Below are 20614 nucleotides of genomic sequence, written 5' to 3'. Positions count from 1 at the left end.
TCCCCCCTGCAAGAGGGTGGGCTGTGGCTTCATCAAAAACAAAATTCAGCTCAAAGCTCAACAGGCGGTTTCTCGTTTGTTGTGGGCAGAGCACTAGAAAATTTCCCCAACATAACGGAACTGCTCTCAGCCGAGAGGTAAGGTACTTTCTCTCATTCTCTTTCTCTCTCTCTCTTGTTTTTTCCTCATTTGGGGAAGCGCTCTCTGGACTGTTTAATGACACTGGTGGAGGCGGGTGCGAGGTGGTCGATGCCACCAACACACGGCTGCTGTTGTCATTGCCTGCCGCAACATTTTGTCAGTACGCGAAGAACTCTGAACGCAGGCGGTTGCTTTTGGCTCTTGACAGATTTGCTCGAAATTTGTTCCGTTATTTGCTCTCGCAAACGCTGGCTCCTGCTCCGCGCCAAAAGTCCAATCCCAATCGAAGAATCCATCAGCAAAGCATCATCAGGGGTGACAGCGACGAGGGGAGAACAGAGTAAAAGAAACCGAAAATAAATATGTGAGTGCGTGTGCGTGCTTGCCTCCGTCTGTGTGTGAGTGTGTGTGTGCGTTTATTTTTAAGCACCGGCCCCAAAGGCAAATGTGAAGTGCAAGCGAGAAGGGAATTCAAAACCAAATCAGAAATAGCCCCGCCACCAGGGATAGAAAGAGAGAGGGCGCGCCGCAAGCACCGCAACAAACACCGTTTGACAGAATGAGAGCGCAGCCGAGCATAAAGTCGGCCGCCCAGTGGCCGCCCCTCCTCGGGCTTCTCGGACTTATCGGGATCGTAGGGATCCTCGGGCCCACAGTGGCAGCTGCCGGGAGCAGCGCCTATGGCGCATCCTTCATATCCAATCCGGGCATTTATGCCTACTCCGTGGCCAATCAGCAGGCGCCCAAGGACAATGACATCAAGTTCGCCTCCACCGCCACTGCCGACGCAGGGGCACAGTCCCCCGGAGACTCAAATTTGAATCGTAACTACTACTACACCAACAACAATCCTGAAACTCTGGGTGAGGGCCTGCCTGCAGCCCCACCCACACAGCCCGCCCCGCAGACGGGCTGCACTCTGGACCGCCTGGCCGTCTACAAGGTCGTCCTGCACACCTACTGGACCAGGGAGCTATTCCCCAAACACTATCCCGACTGGCGACCCACCGCCCAATGGACCAAGACTTTAGGTGAGTTGTATTAAATAATCTTGGAATTTTGGATCCAATTTTGTGGATAGTCGCTGCAGGAATACCCGAAGGGCAAATTAAATAAAATGCATTAAATGCAATGGGAATTTGTTTGATCCAAACTAAAAACTATTGAAGCGTAATTGTAAATGCAACATAAAAGTGTAAATTGTCTTAGGCATTTGAGCAAAGAAACATTCACCAATTATTGCAATCCACACCAATCAATTTGTATTGGCTTTTTGTTGTGCCTGAAGGAATACTCCTCGTAATCAATTGTTTGTAAATACTAGCATCTATGGAATGGCAAAGTTACATACTGAAGAAGATATTGGAGCTTTAATTAAATATTTTACCAAAGGATTTTATCACAATTTAGAAACCCAAACAAAAAAAAAGGCAAATAAAATTCATTTACATTCCAAATGTTTGAGTCAATTTAGTATGGGAAAATTGTCGACCAAAAATAGACAGCAAATTGGCCGAATTTCTGTGTTCAAAATTGGGCCAAACTTGAAATTGTTTTCACATTCCCATTCCCTGTCTCACTCGCTCTCACTGCCTCTAGCGCTGGCTCTGTCACTGCCTGACATACAACCATCCGTCTCTCACTCTGTTTATTACTCAATCATAAAGGGAAATCGAGCAAGACGATAAGAATCTCATAATTTGTGCACAGCACAGCAGAACACACACCAGCCAGAGCAGCACACAACAGAGATGGGGAGATCTAAAGACTAATTTGTCACAGTGCTGTCTCTTTCTGTCTCTCTGTTCGCATGTGCGAGTGTGTGGGATATAGAGAATAAATCGAAAAGCAATTTCCCTGGCAGTTGGCTAAACATTTTCGGTTCGTTTTGTCGATATTTTTGGGTTAAATCACATAGGAAAAGGCCTTGCCAAATCGTTGGACAATTGGAGACGTGAGGGGGAAAATGGAGAATGGAAAATGCCTTTGGCCGCATTGGCATGTCGCTTGTCTTATCAATGTTTTTGCAGATTTAGCTGTCGATTTATAGCGAGGGAACACACACACACCACATATAGTTACTCATGCAGAGGACGCAGGACGTCCGAGAGACAGAGAGACACAGATAGAGAGACAAGTAAATCTGACAGCTAAATAAGCAGGGAGCACAGGCAGGCAGCAGACACACTCACTCACAAAGGCGCTAATAAAAAAAGGATAAGCGGGAAGCCAAAGTCGATGCCGATGCCGAAGCAGAGAGCCGCCTAAGAAATGCGATTTGTACGTGCTTATGCGCTATATGCTGGTCTCAGCTCGAAACAAGAAATTGGATAAAGTTGCTAGCAGACTCCGACACCCTGCCACACACAACTTATCCTGGGAATGTCCCCTTGACACCATCCCCAGGCCATGCCTGTAGAACGGGAGGGATTTTGAGATGTTTTGATTTTTGCCTTGTTGAACTTGACTTAAAAGTTATTCCCATCTTGGGAATCCACTAAAGCTATCTTCAACATTATCTAACCACAATATTTTTAGGTGTTTTCTCTGTGAAAAGTGTTTGCCAAGACTAATTAAGGAGCATTATGGTGGGTATGCCCCTCGTATCCTGCTTGCTGCAGCCATTGTCTGCATTGGACTTTGCTTGTTGTTTATAGTGTCGTCTCCGTAATTTATAGTTGTTCCTTCTTGCGGCTCTGCCTGTGGTTCACACACACTCACACACACAAACACACTGTGCGTATGCGTGATTTATGCGAGGCTCTGCACTTGTGTTTATCCCCCCGTATAAAATATAGGAAAAGTAGTAATACTACTTTATAGCATATCCATGGAGGAAAACTTGTCATATTTATTGCTTCACCAGCACTTGGGCTTCAATTGAGCGTTTATCTGTGGGAGAGCGGAAAGTGCATAAATGACACCTTGGGGGATCCGCTTCAGTTAAGAGTCTTTCGTAGAGAATGTGTTATTCCATCGAATGCAAAGTACGACAAAAGGCTACTTTCTGTACAAATATTTATCTGTATGTCCTCTGCTTTATTTTCAACATTTTTTGCACCTTTCCCACTCCCTGCCCTGCCCTGCCGCCCAATAGCACTTGTCACTTTCCACTGAGCTGGTTTCTCCAGGACAACCATTTAGTTTTGGACAGAGGCGGAACCAAAGTCCTGCTCTTAGTCCTACTCTAAGAACAGAGACCAAGGATGAGCCCGGAATGCCATTTGGCATTAAAATTCAAGCAGCAGCAAGGAAAAAGTAGAAGAAAAGCCTGAAAAAACGAGGAAAAAATAGGGTAAGCGAGGAGCAAAGTAGTAGGAGTTGGTGAGTTGGGCCAGAGGGCAACGGCTTCCTGCCCCTGTCATATCCTGTTTGTATATAAATTTCAGTGCGCAACTCGCTAACATCCGCTGTATTTCAACTGTTGGGAACAAGAAATAAAATCCCCACGGGAGGAAAAGCAAAAGTAGTGGTGGAAAAAAGTTTCCACCCATTGTCGAAGGAGCAGCAAATGTATTATGAATGTTCCAAAAACAAGCAGCTGCGACAGCAATTGCAACTGAGTCCCCGGCGTCCAAGTGCATTGCATTTCTTGTGTCTTTTGAGCTGCGGGTCGCCCAGAGTGTCGATCCTCCTACCCACTGGTGCCGCTCCCCCCCCTGCTCCCAATTCATTGTTGCTTCTTTTCTTTTTCATTGCTTATCGCCGTTCGTGAGCTTCAGTTGTTAAATTTCATTTGTGCCGCTGACGGCGCTGATGCCTCTGCGGCCTGGACGGCAGTTGTCGCTGTTTTTATCGCCAAATTGAAACTGAAATAAAGTTTGCCTCCTGCTGAATATTTGTTGTATATTCCGCTTTGTTTCCTCTTTTCTCTCTCCTTTTTTTGTCTTTGCTATTGCTTATACTGCTGCTGCTCCTGCTGCCTTGTCACACTTTTTGTTTGGATTCAAAAACTATTTTCGTGAAAGAAACAGCAGTATCATAGCATTTGCCTTTTTTGTTCGCTTTGTTTTGCTTTAGAGAACTTTTGGTTCATGTTTTTGCCATTTTTATTGCATGTCGGTGGCTTTTTGTTCAGCGTTTTGCAAGCCAAAATGAAATGTTGCACTCTGGGCATGTTTCATCCGCAATCGGAAACCGAAAAGCCTGACTGAAAGAAGTTTGAATTAGAAAGGCTTTTCCCTGACTGGAAATGAAACTGCCTTGAAATCAATCAATTAACTGCAGAGGCTAGGGGAACAGATGAAACGCTAAGAAGTCCCACTTGTCCTTTATCGATAGATATGAAGGCAGATTTTAAATTCTTTCTCGCTCTGCGTATGCCATACGTTGTTCGTTTCATTAATGGATGCCAAATAAATAAAGAAAGAGAAAAGTTTATGGGAGAGTTGGGTGGGAAGGGTAGGATTAGACACCAATTCCCTGGGAAAATCAGTGGAAGGTCCATCCCCCATTGTTGCTCCCGTTCCACAACTTGAATGTCGTGCGGCTCGTTGCTCGTTAATTGCCTGCGTCCGTGGGGCAATTATCCTGCCTGCTGTCGCTGTTGTTGTGGCTGGAGATGTGCCTGCCTTTTAGTTGGCTGTTGAATTCCGCCTCGGCCTGCGGCACTTCACGCCTCATATTTTATTGCTCCATGGGTCGCGTGGCTCTTGGCTGTTCTCTCTGTCTGCGATCTGTCTAATTTTTGACTTTCGTTTGTCTGCCAAATAAATTATACGAGACACAGAGAACCGCCGCGCACAAATGTATGTTGCATACATTTTACATGAGGCATATTACACCTGTATTTGTGTGTGTGGATGTGCCATAATTCATAATTTATGCAACACAAAAACACACTCCGGCGCCCGCTGGCGCACAATTTGATTTTCCTTATTTCATTTCCCGACTTTTCCCTCCTCGCTCATAACGAAACTTTAAATGTTTGTCATTTTTTACACGAACACGCAAAAAGGGGGCCATGTGGGTGGTAGCATGACCTCCCATGACAGTTTCTGCGGGAGTTTTCTTTTGTCTCTCGCCCCTAATGCAGGAATCGTGTTGTTCGTTGAGCAATATTATTCTCGCTGTATGTGGAAATGTACATATGTGTTGTAATACATTTATGATATTTAATTGAAATTAAAAAGAATATTTTAACTGAGAACTCCCTTGGGAGAAAGACGGAACAAAACAATGTAGAAACCTGTAGAAGCTTTTAGCCACAGGTAGCGTTTGTTCTGCAGTTCAGATTTCCTTTTGCTGTAGTCTATACCATATCAAGCCACACACACACACACACACACACACAGACAATGATTAATTCAGTCGTAAGTAACGCATAGATAAACGTTTTACTCCGCCCTGAAAGCGCCGAACCATTAAAGTTTTCCTTTCGAGTGCTCGAAACATGCTCTGCCCACAGACACACACACACACACACACACACACTTGTAGTGGGAGGAGGCATTACACATTCATAATGCCTTACCCGCACAGAGAATGGAGATGGGATATTTCTGGCATTCTTGGGGGACGGGAACGGGAGCTGCCGCTGACAACGCAATTTCCTTGCATCGGGGGGTTTTTACTTCTGCTACTGCTGTTGCTTCGGCAACAACGGTATATTAATAATAAATGTAAATTCTTGTTCTTATTTTACTGCTTTTTTGAGAGTGAAGGGAAAAGACCTAAAGCTGTTTTTCCACCTGGCGTGTCTTTTGCGACTGCTTAGTGCCAGCACTGGCTTAAAGTGTTGTAATTAAAAGCGTGGCAGGTCGGTGGAAAGCTAACAAACTACCCAACGCATGCCCCTCCATGATGCCAAATGCCTTTTCGTAACGTGAGACCTTTTACACGTGAAAAAATCACGGGCAAACATTACTCGTTTGGGGCACACAAATCTGCTCTTCCGCTTTCCATTTTTCTCCACCCCCCTGTTACTTGCATGAAAACATTTTCTCTTTTTCGTGTCCTTTGTTCGGGTTCTGACTCTCGTTTCTGCTCCTCCACGTACTGTGTACCACGTCAAATTCGTATCATTATTCATTCATACATGATTAGACAGTACAACCAGAGCAAGAAGATGGCATGGCATGGACATGGTACATGTTTCGTATTACACATCCGAGCAAAAAGAAGGAAAGTTTAACAAACCCACACAAAGCATTGGGATTGGGGCAGGATGGCGGTGCGGCATAGGCAGACGCAGACGCAGACAGGCGTGGCATTGCCAAATGAAAATTAATGAATAATATTTGATATAATGTCAGACGCAGGCCCACGTTCTTCGGTGTATCTTGCTCTACAATGCTCTGTTGATGTTGCCCGGGCCGCCAGAATTCATGAAACCCTTTTCCAGCAGAAATATTTAACTTTAACAATTATTGACAATTACACGTCGCTTAACCCAACTTTAATTGTTTATTGGACAAGCATTAATTTTACATTACATTTAATGCGACCCTGCCATTTGCGGTGATGCATTTAATTAATCATATTTACAGACTTAATTAAACAACGTATGCTGTTGGCGTGGGAAAAATAAATACAATAAATATTAACCTTTAAAAATGCGACACAAAATTACCTGCTTGCTAATTACCAATAAATTCCACAATTGGCTTTGAAACGCGTACATTTATTGCACAATTAAATCATGAAAAGGAAATCGAAAAGGAAACCCCACACAGCCAGGATTAATTGAATACAAATTAGCAGAAGAATAAAAAATGTGTGCGCACTAATTAACATAATCCCAATTAGGGGGAGGGCCGCGAGCTCATTTACTTTTCCTCCTGTTATTTACATTACTCCCGCACTCGAATGTGAATTTTATTAATATGTAAAGACATTGTTGGTTGGACTTTAATTCGATTAAAGCTTCAACTATAAATGCTATTTACGTAAAAGAACAATAATTGCAAACAACAGGGAAAATAAAACAAATGGATGATGCCTCATAATTGCATTACCCCGAGTCACAACGGATACATATGTTTGTATGTGAATGTAGGTCACACGCCCAGCATGGGAGAAAGTCTGGAATTCAGGCATTGTCTAGGATTTTCCCAAGAACACTTTTACATTTTTTATTATATATATTCACATATGCATGGTGCACCCTTAAAAATATGTCTAGTTCAAATCAAGCTATTTGGAGAATTTCCTCTCTTTTCTCTTTTACAAGTTTTAAATTCTTTGAAAAAAGGAATGGAATGCATTCACCATCCGTTCAGTTGCTGTAATTTATGACATTTATTACCGTTCCGCTGCATATTTGTGCATTTGTCAGCATAAATGACTGTAAACTGATTTATGCATAAGGTTTTTTTTCTTCTCAATGTTGCAAAAAATACATTAATTTCGATGAGAAAAATGGATGTTTTGTGGAGAGGGCTCAGCAGTAGGTAAATGGAATTGGGGCGGCAAATCGTGATCCTAATTAACTGTCGGCCATAAATCAGAAAAGCGACGGCAAGGAATCGCCTCATTAATAACGCATTTGCATAGAAATGTTGCAAAATGTGTAACCGATATCATTGTCGGAACAAGAGCTGGGCCCAAGGGGACGGAGAACGAGCACAGAACGAGCGCCCAGTGAACACAAATTTATGGTCTGCAAAAACACAAGCTGAAAGAGTTGGTAAAAGTATCTTTTGGTTTGGTGTTTTCTTTAAGCCAAAGAGCGGGGGAGAGAGAGAATGCGAGAAAGAAGGAGCTGCGTCTGCTAATGGCAGCCTAATTATGCTGACCACAAAGGACTCAAGGCAGAAGGGAGGCAAAGTGGTGGACTGTTCTGGCATAAAAGGGTTTCCGGCCTGTCTGCCCCATAAATTTACGCTTATTGCCAGACGGGGTCACAGCCCCGCGCAACTTTAAGACGCCACGCACACACACACACACACACACACTTTTGTGGACTACATAAATCTTTGCCAGGTGGGCGCGCCCGCCTTCCCCTCTCTCCTGACCTTCCGCTTTGTCTCCCGCTCCAGACATGCGGCAGACACACCATGCGTGCTCCAACTTCCTGCCCCTCTCCCTCAAATGAGAAACGAGAGGTAGGTGGTAGGTAGGTGGAAAAAAAGAAGACGAAACGAATCGGAAACGCGTCGCACAAAACTTTTGTTTGTCTGCATTTATGTCTGCGTAATGGGACCGACCGGAATTGTGGGCACACCCCGCCGCCACACGCCCTGCAAACGGAGGCGTGACTGTGGTGGTGAGCGCATAAGTGTCGTCCTCGCAGAGGGCTTTGTCTGCTTGAAGAATGTGTACAAATAACAGAGCAAAAACACACACACACACACACACACACACAGACAGTAACTGGTGGCAGTCTCTGATTTATAAAACGAACAAAACAAAGGATTTCTATCTACATTTTTCACAGGGAGACATTCAAGTACGGATATGTACGTACGAGCAAGAAATTGTCATAGCAGGAGCGCAGGTTTATCTCAGTATTTCTGTATTTAGAATTTGATTTTAGTTATTCATAGAAATTCTCATGTTAACTTCAAGAATTTCTACGGTATCTACAATCATCTACATTCCTATTACAAAACAAGTCAGAGAGGAAGGAAAACAAGGGGAAAGAAAACCAAGATGAGAGAGAAAGCGAATGAAAGAAGAAACTATCAATGATAAACTGCCGAATGATTGGGCTTACCTTAAGTTCTACCAACGGCAGAGTAATAAATAATAAAGATATGCAAATTGAAGCTCCAGGAAAAAGTTGTTACGGTGTTACGTTTCGCAGCGAGTCCCAGAGATCCACTTAGAGATCCGAAGGAGTAACTGAATGTCGACCTTTTATCAACCATATCGTCAAAAGCATATGTGTGTGGGATATATATTTTTGGATTATGTGTTGTCTGCCAGGACACGCATGGCTTTTCTATTGTCAGCCCATATTTAGCCCTCGTCAATCGACAGGCCGGTGCTCGGGGCCAGGCCTTAATTAAGGACACAGAACCAGCCCACAAGAAATGGTTAAGGAAAAGGAAATTATGATTGAGACAATTTGTCAGCTACGTGACAAGTCCGCATAAATGTTGTGTCTGCCTCTCGGGTTGAGTGACTGTCAATAGTACATAAAATTCATTTAATTAAGCAATTTTCCTGAGTATTCGAAAAGCGGAAACGAAGACATCAAAAAGAAAACTTGGCAGCAGGGACATTTTGTGGATAGTGAAAGCAATTCATAAAGATTGCACCCCAGGGAGGCGCCATATTTTTATATATTCACCCTGCGGGGAATAAAGGGCGGCATATAAAGTGGGAGAGGAACAGATCAAAGCTGTGGCCAGATGAAATAATAACTTTCCAGTTTTATGGCAGAGCCAATTTTTATGGTCAATCAGGCGGATAATAAGATAAAGGCCTTTGGGGAGCACGTCCGAGGCGAAGACGATGATCGATAACCGATGGCCGATAACCAAATTAACCGTTACAAGTGGCCAAGCCACTTCCCAGTGCATGGGAAATGAGGAAAAAGGGAAAAAGGAAAAACAGATTCACAGTTTCTGAAAAATCAGCAACACCAACCACAACAGTGCCGCAAGGCAAACAATCAACGGAGGACCGCGCCATCGATGGAAGTCAGTGCCTGGCTACACAGGGCTCAAAACGGCCATCGAGTGTTTATCATGCGGCCGGGGCACAAACAACGGAAGGAAGCCCAGAAGCAAACTGTAACCGAGCGGCTGCTGAGAAGCAGGATGACAGCAGCCGACAACCTACCATCGCCACTCGAGGACCACTTCAAAGCCTAAAAAGAGAATTAAATGAAAAACAATTTTTTCTTTAATAAATTTAATATTAAAGCAAGCTTCTTGGCATAAGTCTTGGCACAGACATAGACCCCTGCTGAAGCTTTCAATCAGCTCAACCTATCCCTTAAAGTAATTAGAGTCTTTGTGCAGGGGGGACTCGGGATTTTACCTAGGGGATAAACATGATTTGGGGTGGCGTTATCTCGAAGGGGATGGTTCACAGATTTATTTTGAAGAACATTTTAACGAAAATAAATTCTCTCAAGGAAGTATTCCAGTGAAAACCGAAACATGCAATTGCTGAAGATCAGAAACTTAGTATTTTATTTGATACACAAATATGAAGGAATCGCCAGGGCAACTGAGATGGAAAATATGAAGATATACCTTTCAAAATGGTATGGGATGAATGTAGACTTTCTGCTGCCAAATTCAGAATCAAGACCCTAGGGAAGGTGGTGGATAAAGGCATAGGATCTTATGGATTGACAAATGTACATTTACCACTTTTAACTGGACCAACATACAAACCAGAGCGGAGGACTGGACTCTTCAGAACATTGGGGCCTATGACATTGGCAGTGCTTTTGTCTTCAGAAAGAAGAGGATTTGACAAGCTGTTTAATGCATTTAAGGAATCTGTAAAGCACTTGCCAATGGCCGAATCACTTGCTGAATGTTTGAGGGATGCCAAGGGACCTGAGGAGTGCCGAAGTTTCTTCACTAATCTTGCGGATGTGCTACTGATGACAGGATCCAGAAGCTTCAATAAGATCTATTTTCCAATCTTATTTGTGGTGAAGTCTGATGACGATTTCAATTTCTCTGGAACACAAGGAATAAATTACAAAAACTTCATCAGGAACTCCCGAACTGGTCTCACAAGCAGTCTTTCACGCTGTTTTCGGAACCTTGGAGTTTTGGGACCTTGGAGTTTTGGGTCAGATCACAACGAACGCTGTTTGGTCCAATCGTAGAGCATATTGATGCCGCATATCAGGCCAAAGATGTTGGTTCCCAAAGATTCACACCATTGAAGTTCATATACGCATCTAAAATGGCAGCAGCTTCCATGATGAATTACTTGGAGAGTGGTGTTAGAACTACATCATCATCATGGGAAGGGATGTCGCATCGTTGTCATCGGCACTTGCTAGACTGAAGGATGATTATGCTACTAAGATTCGATTCTTCCATGATGAATTACTTGGAGATCATCATGGGAAGGGATGTCGCATCGTTGTCATCGGCACTTGCTAGACTGAAGGATGATTATGCTACTAAGATTCGATCGGGAAAATTGGAAAAAGCTGGCACAACGAGTTGGATAAATATGACTACTGGTGTTGAATGTGACTTGATTGTCAGTGAAACGGGAAGGTTTTTTATACCTAAAGAAAAACTTCATTTTTTCTTTCTTTTAATTTATGATTTGTATTTCGAATTTTAATAATAAATAATAAAAATAACATTGTTGGAACTCGCTATAAATTGAAGTAAATATAGTAATTCGTTGTTACATGTACATTTATGTATGTACATATGTAATTTCATTCGGATATCTAAAGCAAAAGATGTTACGAATTTTGCCAACAGAAAAAAAGAGAGAGAGAGAGAGAGAGAGATCAGAGATGGTAGAGAACAGAAGTACCAAGCTTCTTCGATTCTTGCACTTTTGTTTTTTTGTTTTCACTTAAAGCGCTTCTGAGTCGCACTTTTCTTATCTCTTGTTCTTCAACTCATGCAGGCGAGGTTCTCGGTCCGCGCATGCATTACACACTCTCCCTTCTTTACTTCCATTCTGTTGCTCGCTCAGCAATTGTTTGTGTGTCTCACTCAACTCTGCTGCTGCGCTGTCACCATAAACAACAAGAATAATGCACCCACGCTGACACTTCATCTGAGAGTACACCAAGATTGTGGCCGCTCTCTCGCTCTAATAATCCACGCAGCTAGCAAGTACGGAACAGTTGACTGAAGCAAAAGCAATAACCAACGGGACTTTACTTTGCTGCGAAGATTCTTTGTGTTTATTTTCATTTACTTTTTATTGTATCCCCGCACAACCTCTCTCTCTCTCTCTCTCTCACTCTGCTTCTCTCGCAAATTATCATTAATGCTATATAAGTACAGAGAGAATCTTTTTCAGTGCCGTTTTTAGAGTGGCGAAAATTGTTTGTGGCAACATGTGTCCACCTGATTTGTGTCTATTAACTTTCGTGCTCACTTTTGCATATTTTTAATGCTGCCGGGTAAAAAGTTTGCCAGCTAAGACAAAACCAACAAAATGAAAAAACAAATTTTGAAGCACCAGAAAATTTGCTAAAGCGTTAGAAAATGTACACCTCGCCACACTGTTTGTCTCCCCGCAAAATAAAAAAGACGAAAAACTTGGCTAAAGCGTAAATAAACCAAATATAAACTTTGGCTGTTTTTTAGATGCTTCTGCTGCTGCTGCCAGGCAAACTTCCTCTTAAAACTTCCATCTCTCTCTCTCTCTCTCTCTCTCTCTCTCTCTCTTTTTGCCACAGAGTTTGCTTAGTAGCCAAAGGCATGGCTCAAATCGCGGGGCATACAACATGGGGGCACTTTCTCTAGTATCCGTTCTCTATTCTCCATTCTCGGCTCTCAATTTCCCTTGGCTGCTGCTGTTGTTCCTTTGGTTTTCCTTTTTGGTGTGAATAATGTTGCTGTTATTTATGCCTCAATGGGCCCTGCCACGCCCCTGTCCCTGCCTTTGGTGGCGATGGTGGCTAGGGGGAAAAAAAGTCTGGAAGAAATTGCAATTTCCACGCCCAAGTTTCGGGCACTTTCACTTGATGGTCCTCCCGTTCCGTTCAGTTCCGGGCAACCTCGACCCCCCACCCACCGCGTTACATCCTACCCCCAAATGTGGGGCTGCTTTTTATTAAAAGTTTCTTTCTTGCCACCACTCACCCCACTCCCTATCAGCCAACAACAATGGGCACATTTTTTAAAGTGTTTTTTATTGTCGCGTTAACCGACCGCAACGACTTAGGAGCCACGGATGGGGGACCGGGGCCAGGGCTGGGCCTGTAGCTGTGGTTGGGCTCCCAACTTTTACGTAAGTGTAAATTATTGTTAAGGTCAGAAAGTTGTACGCAAAGTTTGGGCCGTAGTTTCCTGCATAGTTCGTGGCGATAACTTCGGGTTAATACCTTTAACTAAGTCGCCAACTAAGAGTCTGCCTCTCAGTTTTCGACCACATTTAACTTAATTAACCCACCCTCTGCCACACGGCGCGGACCGAAAGTGTTAATAAAAATGCCGCACTAACTTTCAATTAACGCACGAAAATGTACGCTCACCCCGGGACAACTTAACCGGAGGTTAACCCCGGACTTTCCCCCTTAGATGTGTGCAATAAACATTTCCCATTGTTGTTGTACTTTAAATATAAATTTATGTGGCATTTCTCTGTGCAGCAAAGTAAGGGTCAGGCAAATTGGCCAAAAATGGAAAGTGTTGTCCAATTTTACTCCACTCCTTGGTAGTTCCTTCCGCAACAGTCCTTTGCTAACTTTCAGTGTCCGCTCAGGGCACTGTTCCTTTCTTAGTTCTATTTTCCATTCCCTTTAATTTGACATTTGAAATATGTTTGGCGCTATTTAAGTCAAGCCCCGCTCTTGCAGCAGTAAAGTCGCCAATTAGGGATGTAAAAGCTGACAGCAGAAGGGGCAACCAGCCCTCGGTGTCAATGAACTCCGAAATACACACTAAATATAGACCAAAGATGGGCAAAAAAATAAAAGTTTCTGCTTACAAAAACATTTCCACTTTTTAAAGCTATTTAAGCACCCTCAACTAATGTTCATTTGAGATTGGTGAAAAATCTAAGAAACTTTTTCAAAACTATACTTTGTGGGATTTTGTTGGGTAAACTGTACTTAGGCTCGTATCTTTCATCTTTATTCTCGCACCCGAAGAAGGGAGAACACAGTCAACGACTGTACTTAATAGTTGGCACAGATGGGAATGCCAACCCACTTGATTTGTTGCCGACAATTGAATGCTTTTAAGAGCCGCACACAAACACACTCAGCACAAAGGGAACGAAAGCCGTCTCAAAGAACTAATGCCTTTATGGGAGAGGGGGGAGCGGATGGATCCTCGCCTTGGGGCCATGGGCACAAAGTCATCAAGTTTTAATGCCGCTCATAATTTTTTCATGCAACCAATGCGCAAAGGTTGCAAAGGCTCCCCCCAGGGGCATAAATGTCAAATCAGCAAATATGTAAGTACAGTTCCGAGAAAAGGGCCCACAGCCAGAGACGGAACTTAAAATTGCTTTCGATGGCTTTCGATGAAGGTGAATGTCTCTGACAAAGGGGTGAGCTATTGGAGATGCTGCGATTGAGGGCAAAGGGAATCATAAAACGAGGGTAAAATATGATTACTATGAGTCAGAACTGTGCACTTATTCAATTGGATCTCTAGCTATTTATTTGGGTAATCATTTGAACTCCAAACTATAAATGTAGTCAGTTTAAGGGTACAAATAAAGCACATGATCGAATGAGAGTCTCATTTAATGTTGTATTTAATCCACACTCAAACAATCAGGTAAATTCAACCCAACAAATACGAATTATTCAATGACTTGCTGTGGATACCGCAATTGAAACGTAATCGGATCATGCGAATCGAATTAGTGATGACACCTGGCACGTGGACACAATCACAGGATCCCAATCACGGAATACCGACATCACTGTGATATGTGGAACCACTTACATCACACAAAATCCTTAGCATCATATGCCATTTCGCCATCTTTTCTCATTCCACCTTTGGGCCCCTTTTTTCCTTCCTTTGCTCCATTTTCCTTTCAGCGTTTTTTCTTTATTTGAGGCCAACTTTTGAGTGCGGAAGTTCCTCAAGGGTTAGACACATACACACACAGGCAAAGAAAAAAATGGAAACAACAATACCCATACTCAAAAGAGGGCCTAAAAAGGGTTGCTCTTATTGTTATCGAAGAAAGGATATGTGGGAGTGCCAGTGTGTCTCGTCTCCCGTTTCCATCATTGAATTATGTGCAAAACAAGAAAACATGTAAACAAACAAAAAAATAAAGAGAAGAATTGATTGTTGCATTGCGAACTTCAGGAGGGAGCCGCTGTCACAATTGGAGATCATAAAAATGTACGTTGCGCCGCGGGTTTTCCCACTGAGTGGAGAGGCAGCGCCACTTTGATAGGTATATAAATATCAGCAGGCCCTCACCCGATTCCTCCCTGCCACTGGACGTAGTTGAGCGTGAAACGTAGAATTTATTATGTTATCGCTTCAGCGATTTACTTTATCCATTTCACAATCAGTCGGTGAAAGAGGGTACGGTAGCGACTTTGAGGCTCCCCAGAGATGATTCGCAGGCAACACCCAACCCACACTCCACTTGCCACTTGCCACTTGCCACAGCCCTGATGCTTGCTTTGTTTGCTTTGGCATTTGGGTGTCGGTGGCGCCTCCGGGGGGTGGCCATGTGGCAAATATTGTTATTTGTTTTCAAAATTTAAAGCCCCCTCCGGGCTGACTTTGATTCCCCAGGCATTGGCGGCGGGCCTCACTTAAGCGGGATTCTGAATTTTTAATGAGCCCCGTCTAATGGATAAGCCGCCTTCTCTTTGACTCTTTGATGTGGGAAAATGCCCCGAAAAAGTGCCATATCCCACCATATATTTACTATACATCTCACCTTGAATACTTTGTGTATATTGATAGAGTTCCTAATCATTTTATGCACAAAGTTTTCAACAATCTCCCTTTATCCCGTTGGGTTTTTCCTTCATCCTTTGCAGGTGAGCGCGATGTCCGAAATGGGGTTGGCTGCGATATCTCTTTATTTATAACTTTGTTTGGAGGGTGCCAACCAGTCCTAGTCCTGTCACTGAATTGATAATAATTGGATTAGCGCATCGCTTTCCAAAAGGGGCCAGCGAGAGTCGGGTTGAGAGAGAATCAAGAGGGGAACTTCAACCAAATGCCGGCGGCTGCTTAATAGGGCCCGAAAGGCTTACGCCCTGTTGGCCACGCATCGAAGCACCCATGTGTGCAAGGGAGATGTCGGGGGAAAATGCTCCCTCGCCATGAGGGTTTTCGCAAAATATTTTGCAAAATATTCACCTCTGTCAGATTTTGGAATATTTTCTGCAGGCTTGCAGTGGCGGTAGCAGGACTGCGGCTGAGAGTGCGAGAAGTAGAAGGTTGTTTGGTGGTGGTTGCGCCCTAGAAATTTTTCAATATTATGTTACACGGGTACAGCAACCCAAATCGACTTTTCTCTCCCTCTGGAAGCCTTGTACCTGTATTTTGCTCGCTTTTTAGCCAACTTATTGCAGCCTAAAGCTGCAGTCACTTAACTTCCACGTCCTGCTGCCAATTTAAAAGTGAATAACTGCACTTCCATTTCCATCCAACAACCCTCTCTGCCCTCTCCCTCTCGTTTCCCCTTGAAGCTGTAGCTGTTAACTAGTTTAATAATCAAGTTTCAGCTGCAGAAACATAGTGAAACAAAACTTTAAATTAAAAGTGAAGTTTACAGAATTAAAACTGATTTTTAACCGATTCGCGTGGCAGACGATGAATATTAATGTGGAGATGCCCCAGGACATTCTTCACTTATTATTCACAAGGATAGCTGTACATTAGGCCTTTCCATTACTCCAAGCTAGTTGTTTGTTCGCCACAAGAGCAACTGCTTTCTCTCCGTTCATTTTGTTGCATATTTTTATTTGGCTATCCATCAATTTAATATTTATTATGCATCTTTTTCAACAATTTTTGCAAGTCCCAAATTGAAAGTAAATCAACTTTTTGGCTATTTTTCGACAGTCGATCACAGGCTGTCGGGGGCGATGGTTGTCGTCCTGTCTGGCTTTTAAAATGCCATTTATCTTGCGGCCCCATTTCCATAATGATCTTTCGTTCACTTTTTGATTGATTTTGTGGTCACCACCACCAGACAGCGTCTCTCTCGCTCTCTGCCTTTCTCGGTCCCACTCTCCTTGTGGAAGTTATGCCCAACCGCACGCATATCTGCGTACAATAATAATGAGTATTTTCTGGTTTACGGGTTCTCGGTTTTCCATTCCAGAACAAGCACACAGAGAAAGCGGAGTATAAATGTGCGCTGGTTGCAATTGAATTTGCCTGTGAGCCCCATAGCCCCCAACCCCAGACAGAGTCCCTTTGTGGTGTGTACGGACGTACACAATTATTGTATATTTGGGGGCTGGGTGCTGCGGCTGCTATCTGAAATGAGCATGAAAATCTATTGGAACGTAACGAATTATGTATCGAACGTGCCTAACTGTTAATGCGGTTATAATACGCCAGCGGATTATCATTGATTATTTGTGTGTATGGGTGCGCTGGTGTGTGGGTGTGTGTACACGCCCCTCTGGCTACACACAGAAATAACTGTTTGTGCGCGTCGAGCCAGACAGACAAACACCGCACCCACGCGCTCTCCTTCTCGCTCTCGCTCTCGCGCTCGCTTCCCTCCGCCGCATAAAAGTTGGTCGAGTATATAGACATAATTTCAATTTTCATTTCGTATTAATGTCTCTCCTATAACTGTTCCATGTCTCTGTCTCTGTCTGTGTACATATCCTTGTCTGCATTTGGGACTGTAGCCTCCCCACAAATTGCCGCAGCGTTGTCTAGGAAATGGATCAGAACTTTTATCCGAGTCGGTTATTCGGGTGAGGGTGGAACGTGGGTGCAATGGCTAAGGGTGTGGCTTTTCCCCCGGTTATATATGACTACAAAATGCGGTATTGGCAAAATCCCAGGAGCACGCTTTAGTTGATAGCACCGAGAAAATGGTGCCAGGAAAAACTAGTTAGGGAGGGGTCTGTTAGTGGTTGCTGGAAAATCCCATTTAGTTTTCACTAGTTTTATAAATGTTTTTTTGATAAATGGAAATTGTTTGCTTACGTGAGAGCAACAGCAAAAAAGCTAAAGCAATTCCAGTTTCATGTAATTACAAATATGAAACATTTTCATCACTTTTTCAGCAACAAATGTTGAAAAATACTCTGATGGCACTATGTGCACAGAGGCAGCAGCAACAACAATTCGTTAACAAATGAAAGCAACTACATTTTAGAATGGACGCTGCTTTTAATTAAATGAAATATGTTCACAATATAAGCCATCATTTTTCCAACCACTTTGTAGTCCAATTAATTAGAGCAAAAATCACTTATTCAGCCAACACGCATCCCAGCAATCAGGATGCTAAACTTGGTGGCTCTAGCTTTTATAGTCTCTGATATATACATATATAATTTGCGGATAGATAGATAGAACATAGATCCACAAATACAAAAACAATATACCCTATTTATTCTTTAAGTACCGGGTATACCAAAGAAAAATCATTAGACCACTTCCGTTTCGTACTCGGTAATTACAGAAAACTCGCATAATTTTGCCCACCAAATGGTTTTTAATTAAAAATAAATACAACAAAAACTCTCTCTGAAGGGTGCATTGCGGTGGATTAGGGTCCTGGAGCTGTGAAAGAGCCGCACAATTTACATTTCAAATCAAAGTCCAATGAAAAGGCAGGGGAAATCTCAGAGTAAAATGGAGCCAACGATGACAACAGGCCATTAAGTAAACCAATCAAAGTGGAAGGTTCCCTCTGGCGCTCTCTCTCTCACTGTGGGTCCCTGGCCGCAGAAAGAATTTAATAATAACAGGCCAAGAAAACGCTGGCATGATAGGCCTAAGAGTAGGCCATAAAATTGTTTTGGCGAGGGCAAAAATGCCAAATGTAAAATACAAAACAGATTGTGCTCTCCGCGGGCGGGAGCGAGGAGGTTACTTTGTCCTGGTCATGTCTGGCTCTAGCCTCTCTCCGTTTCCAGCTTCAAAGTCCGAAGCGCCCGTTTCCGGATTCGGCGTTGCGTGCTTAATTAAATGATCATCATTTGCGCGCAATCAACGCACAAATAAATTTTCATTCTCCTCTTCCAACTCCGGCTCCTGGCTCCTGGCTCCTGGCCCTGTCTATGCCTGCGTCTCTGGGGTTGGGTATGGGTCTGGGCTGGTCCTCACCCAAGGCGTTGGTTAGTTGTGTGTTTGTTTGCCTGGTTTCCGCTTGAAATTATACCCTGGCCTGCTCCTACTATTGGTCCGTCTACTGGTCCTCTTCTTGCTCTTGCTTGGTTTTGGTTTTGCTCCTTTTCCTTTGCCAGTCCCGTTGTTGTCTTAATTAATTCCTAATTTTCTTCTTTGGCTTTGACTCCTTTTTTTGCGTATTTAATTGAAAATTTCTTCAAAGAAAATTCCACGGGTTTCGCCGTATTCATGACCATTCGACGGTGCTATCTTGTTTATGTGAAGTTTTGTGGCATGGGGCATGGGGCATGGGACTGCCAGCTGTTGGCCATTTGGACGCGTTTTATTCATTTGCATATTGCCTTGGCACTTTCTTTCGTCGTCTCCACTTGGTTATGGCATTGTTTATTGGAGGCCTCCTGCGCTCACCTCAATTTCAGTTCCGTGGCAAGGAGGAGGACCAATTTTATTGGCGCATTGCCAATTGTTGGGCATAAATTTGATTACTTTTCGGACCAAGACTACGGCGATTTTCGCAGAGACCCCACGGACTGTCAATTAGCCGTGAATTCCGTGTGCGTATGCGCGAGCAAGGCGAAAGCTAATTAAATTTCGAGCACAGAGCAGCAGCTGGTGCCACACAAACACACAAGCAGTTCAATTACAATTACGATTGCAGATGCAGCTGCAAAATACTCTAAATCGCTGTAGGTGTATCATATTGTATTGGCGAACTATGATAATCAGTTTAAGAGTGATTCAACCCACTCTGAATTATTTACCATTACTGTACACATTCGTACACTTGCGTTACGCCGTGATTCATAATGGATTTAGCACTGAACCGATCATATTTATTTGCATTTTCAGCCTTTCGACTACGTGCATTCGTGGCATAAGCTGCAAATGTCGATGAATGTCCGGCAAACGATCATATTGAATTTGCATTATTATAATTATAAGCTGAAGAGCGAATTCCCAGACCTCCCATCTCTCGAATAATTGCATTTTCCTGCCTTCATTTATGCACAAATGCAACGCTCAGAGCTCATGAAGTGCCGTCCGTACATATGTGTCTGCTCATGTAATTAACCCATTTTCGTCAAATGAGTTTTGCATGCCGCACGCTCCACTTGCAGCCACGGGAACAGGTGCAGCAGTTGCACAGATTTGGAGCTGCCCGCTGTACTGCAAATGTTTTGCTTATCTTTCGCAGATTTTCTGCTCCTGGCAGCCCTTTGAAGGGGTATGGCCATTGGATTTTGTTGTCTTAACTTTCGTTATCTATCGAGAACGCGTTGGGTTGTTTTTAGGTATTTGTTTAGAAATCTGTGCTGAGTCAAGCCATAAAAATTAAACACAAAATCTGACAAAAACTAAAAGTTGAAAAGCGAAACCCCAAAAACATTCCCAAAGCTAATTTGAGAGTCCTTTTTTTTTGGGGATGTGCCTAGCACGCTTTATTTAACACTCGCCCGAATGGCCCGAAAGTGGCAGAAACAAAAACAAAAATGTCTAAAATGGAATTGAGAAAAGCGGAGAGACAGCAAAGAGAAGAGAAATTAAGCGTGTGAGTGGGAGGAGGAGGAGGAGGAGGAGGCTGTGGAGGGCAGAGGAGC

General features: G+C 43.4%; 1 protein-coding gene across 1 annotated transcript in view; it reads left to right on the top strand.

The window, feature by feature from the left end:
• The first annotated feature begins 293 nt into the window (after nucleotides 1-293).
• LOC117581537 overlaps nucleotides 294-20614 on the top strand; it is a 42338-nt gene continuing 22017 nt past the window's right edge. The window contains exon 1 of the mRNA XM_034268855.1: nucleotides 294-1172. Coding sequence (XP_034124746.1) covers nucleotides 701-1172 — 472 coding nt within the window. The 5' untranslated portion in view covers nucleotides 294-700. The remainder of the gene's footprint in view (nucleotides 1173-20614) is intronic.

Source organism: Drosophila guanche, unplaced genomic scaffold, assembly GCF_900245975.1.
Source record: "Drosophila guanche unplaced genomic scaffold, DGUA_6, whole genome shotgun sequence".
NCBI lineage: Eukaryota > Metazoa > Arthropoda > Insecta > Diptera > Drosophilidae > Drosophila > Drosophila guanche.
This window is presented reverse-complemented; position numbering and strand designations above follow the sequence as displayed.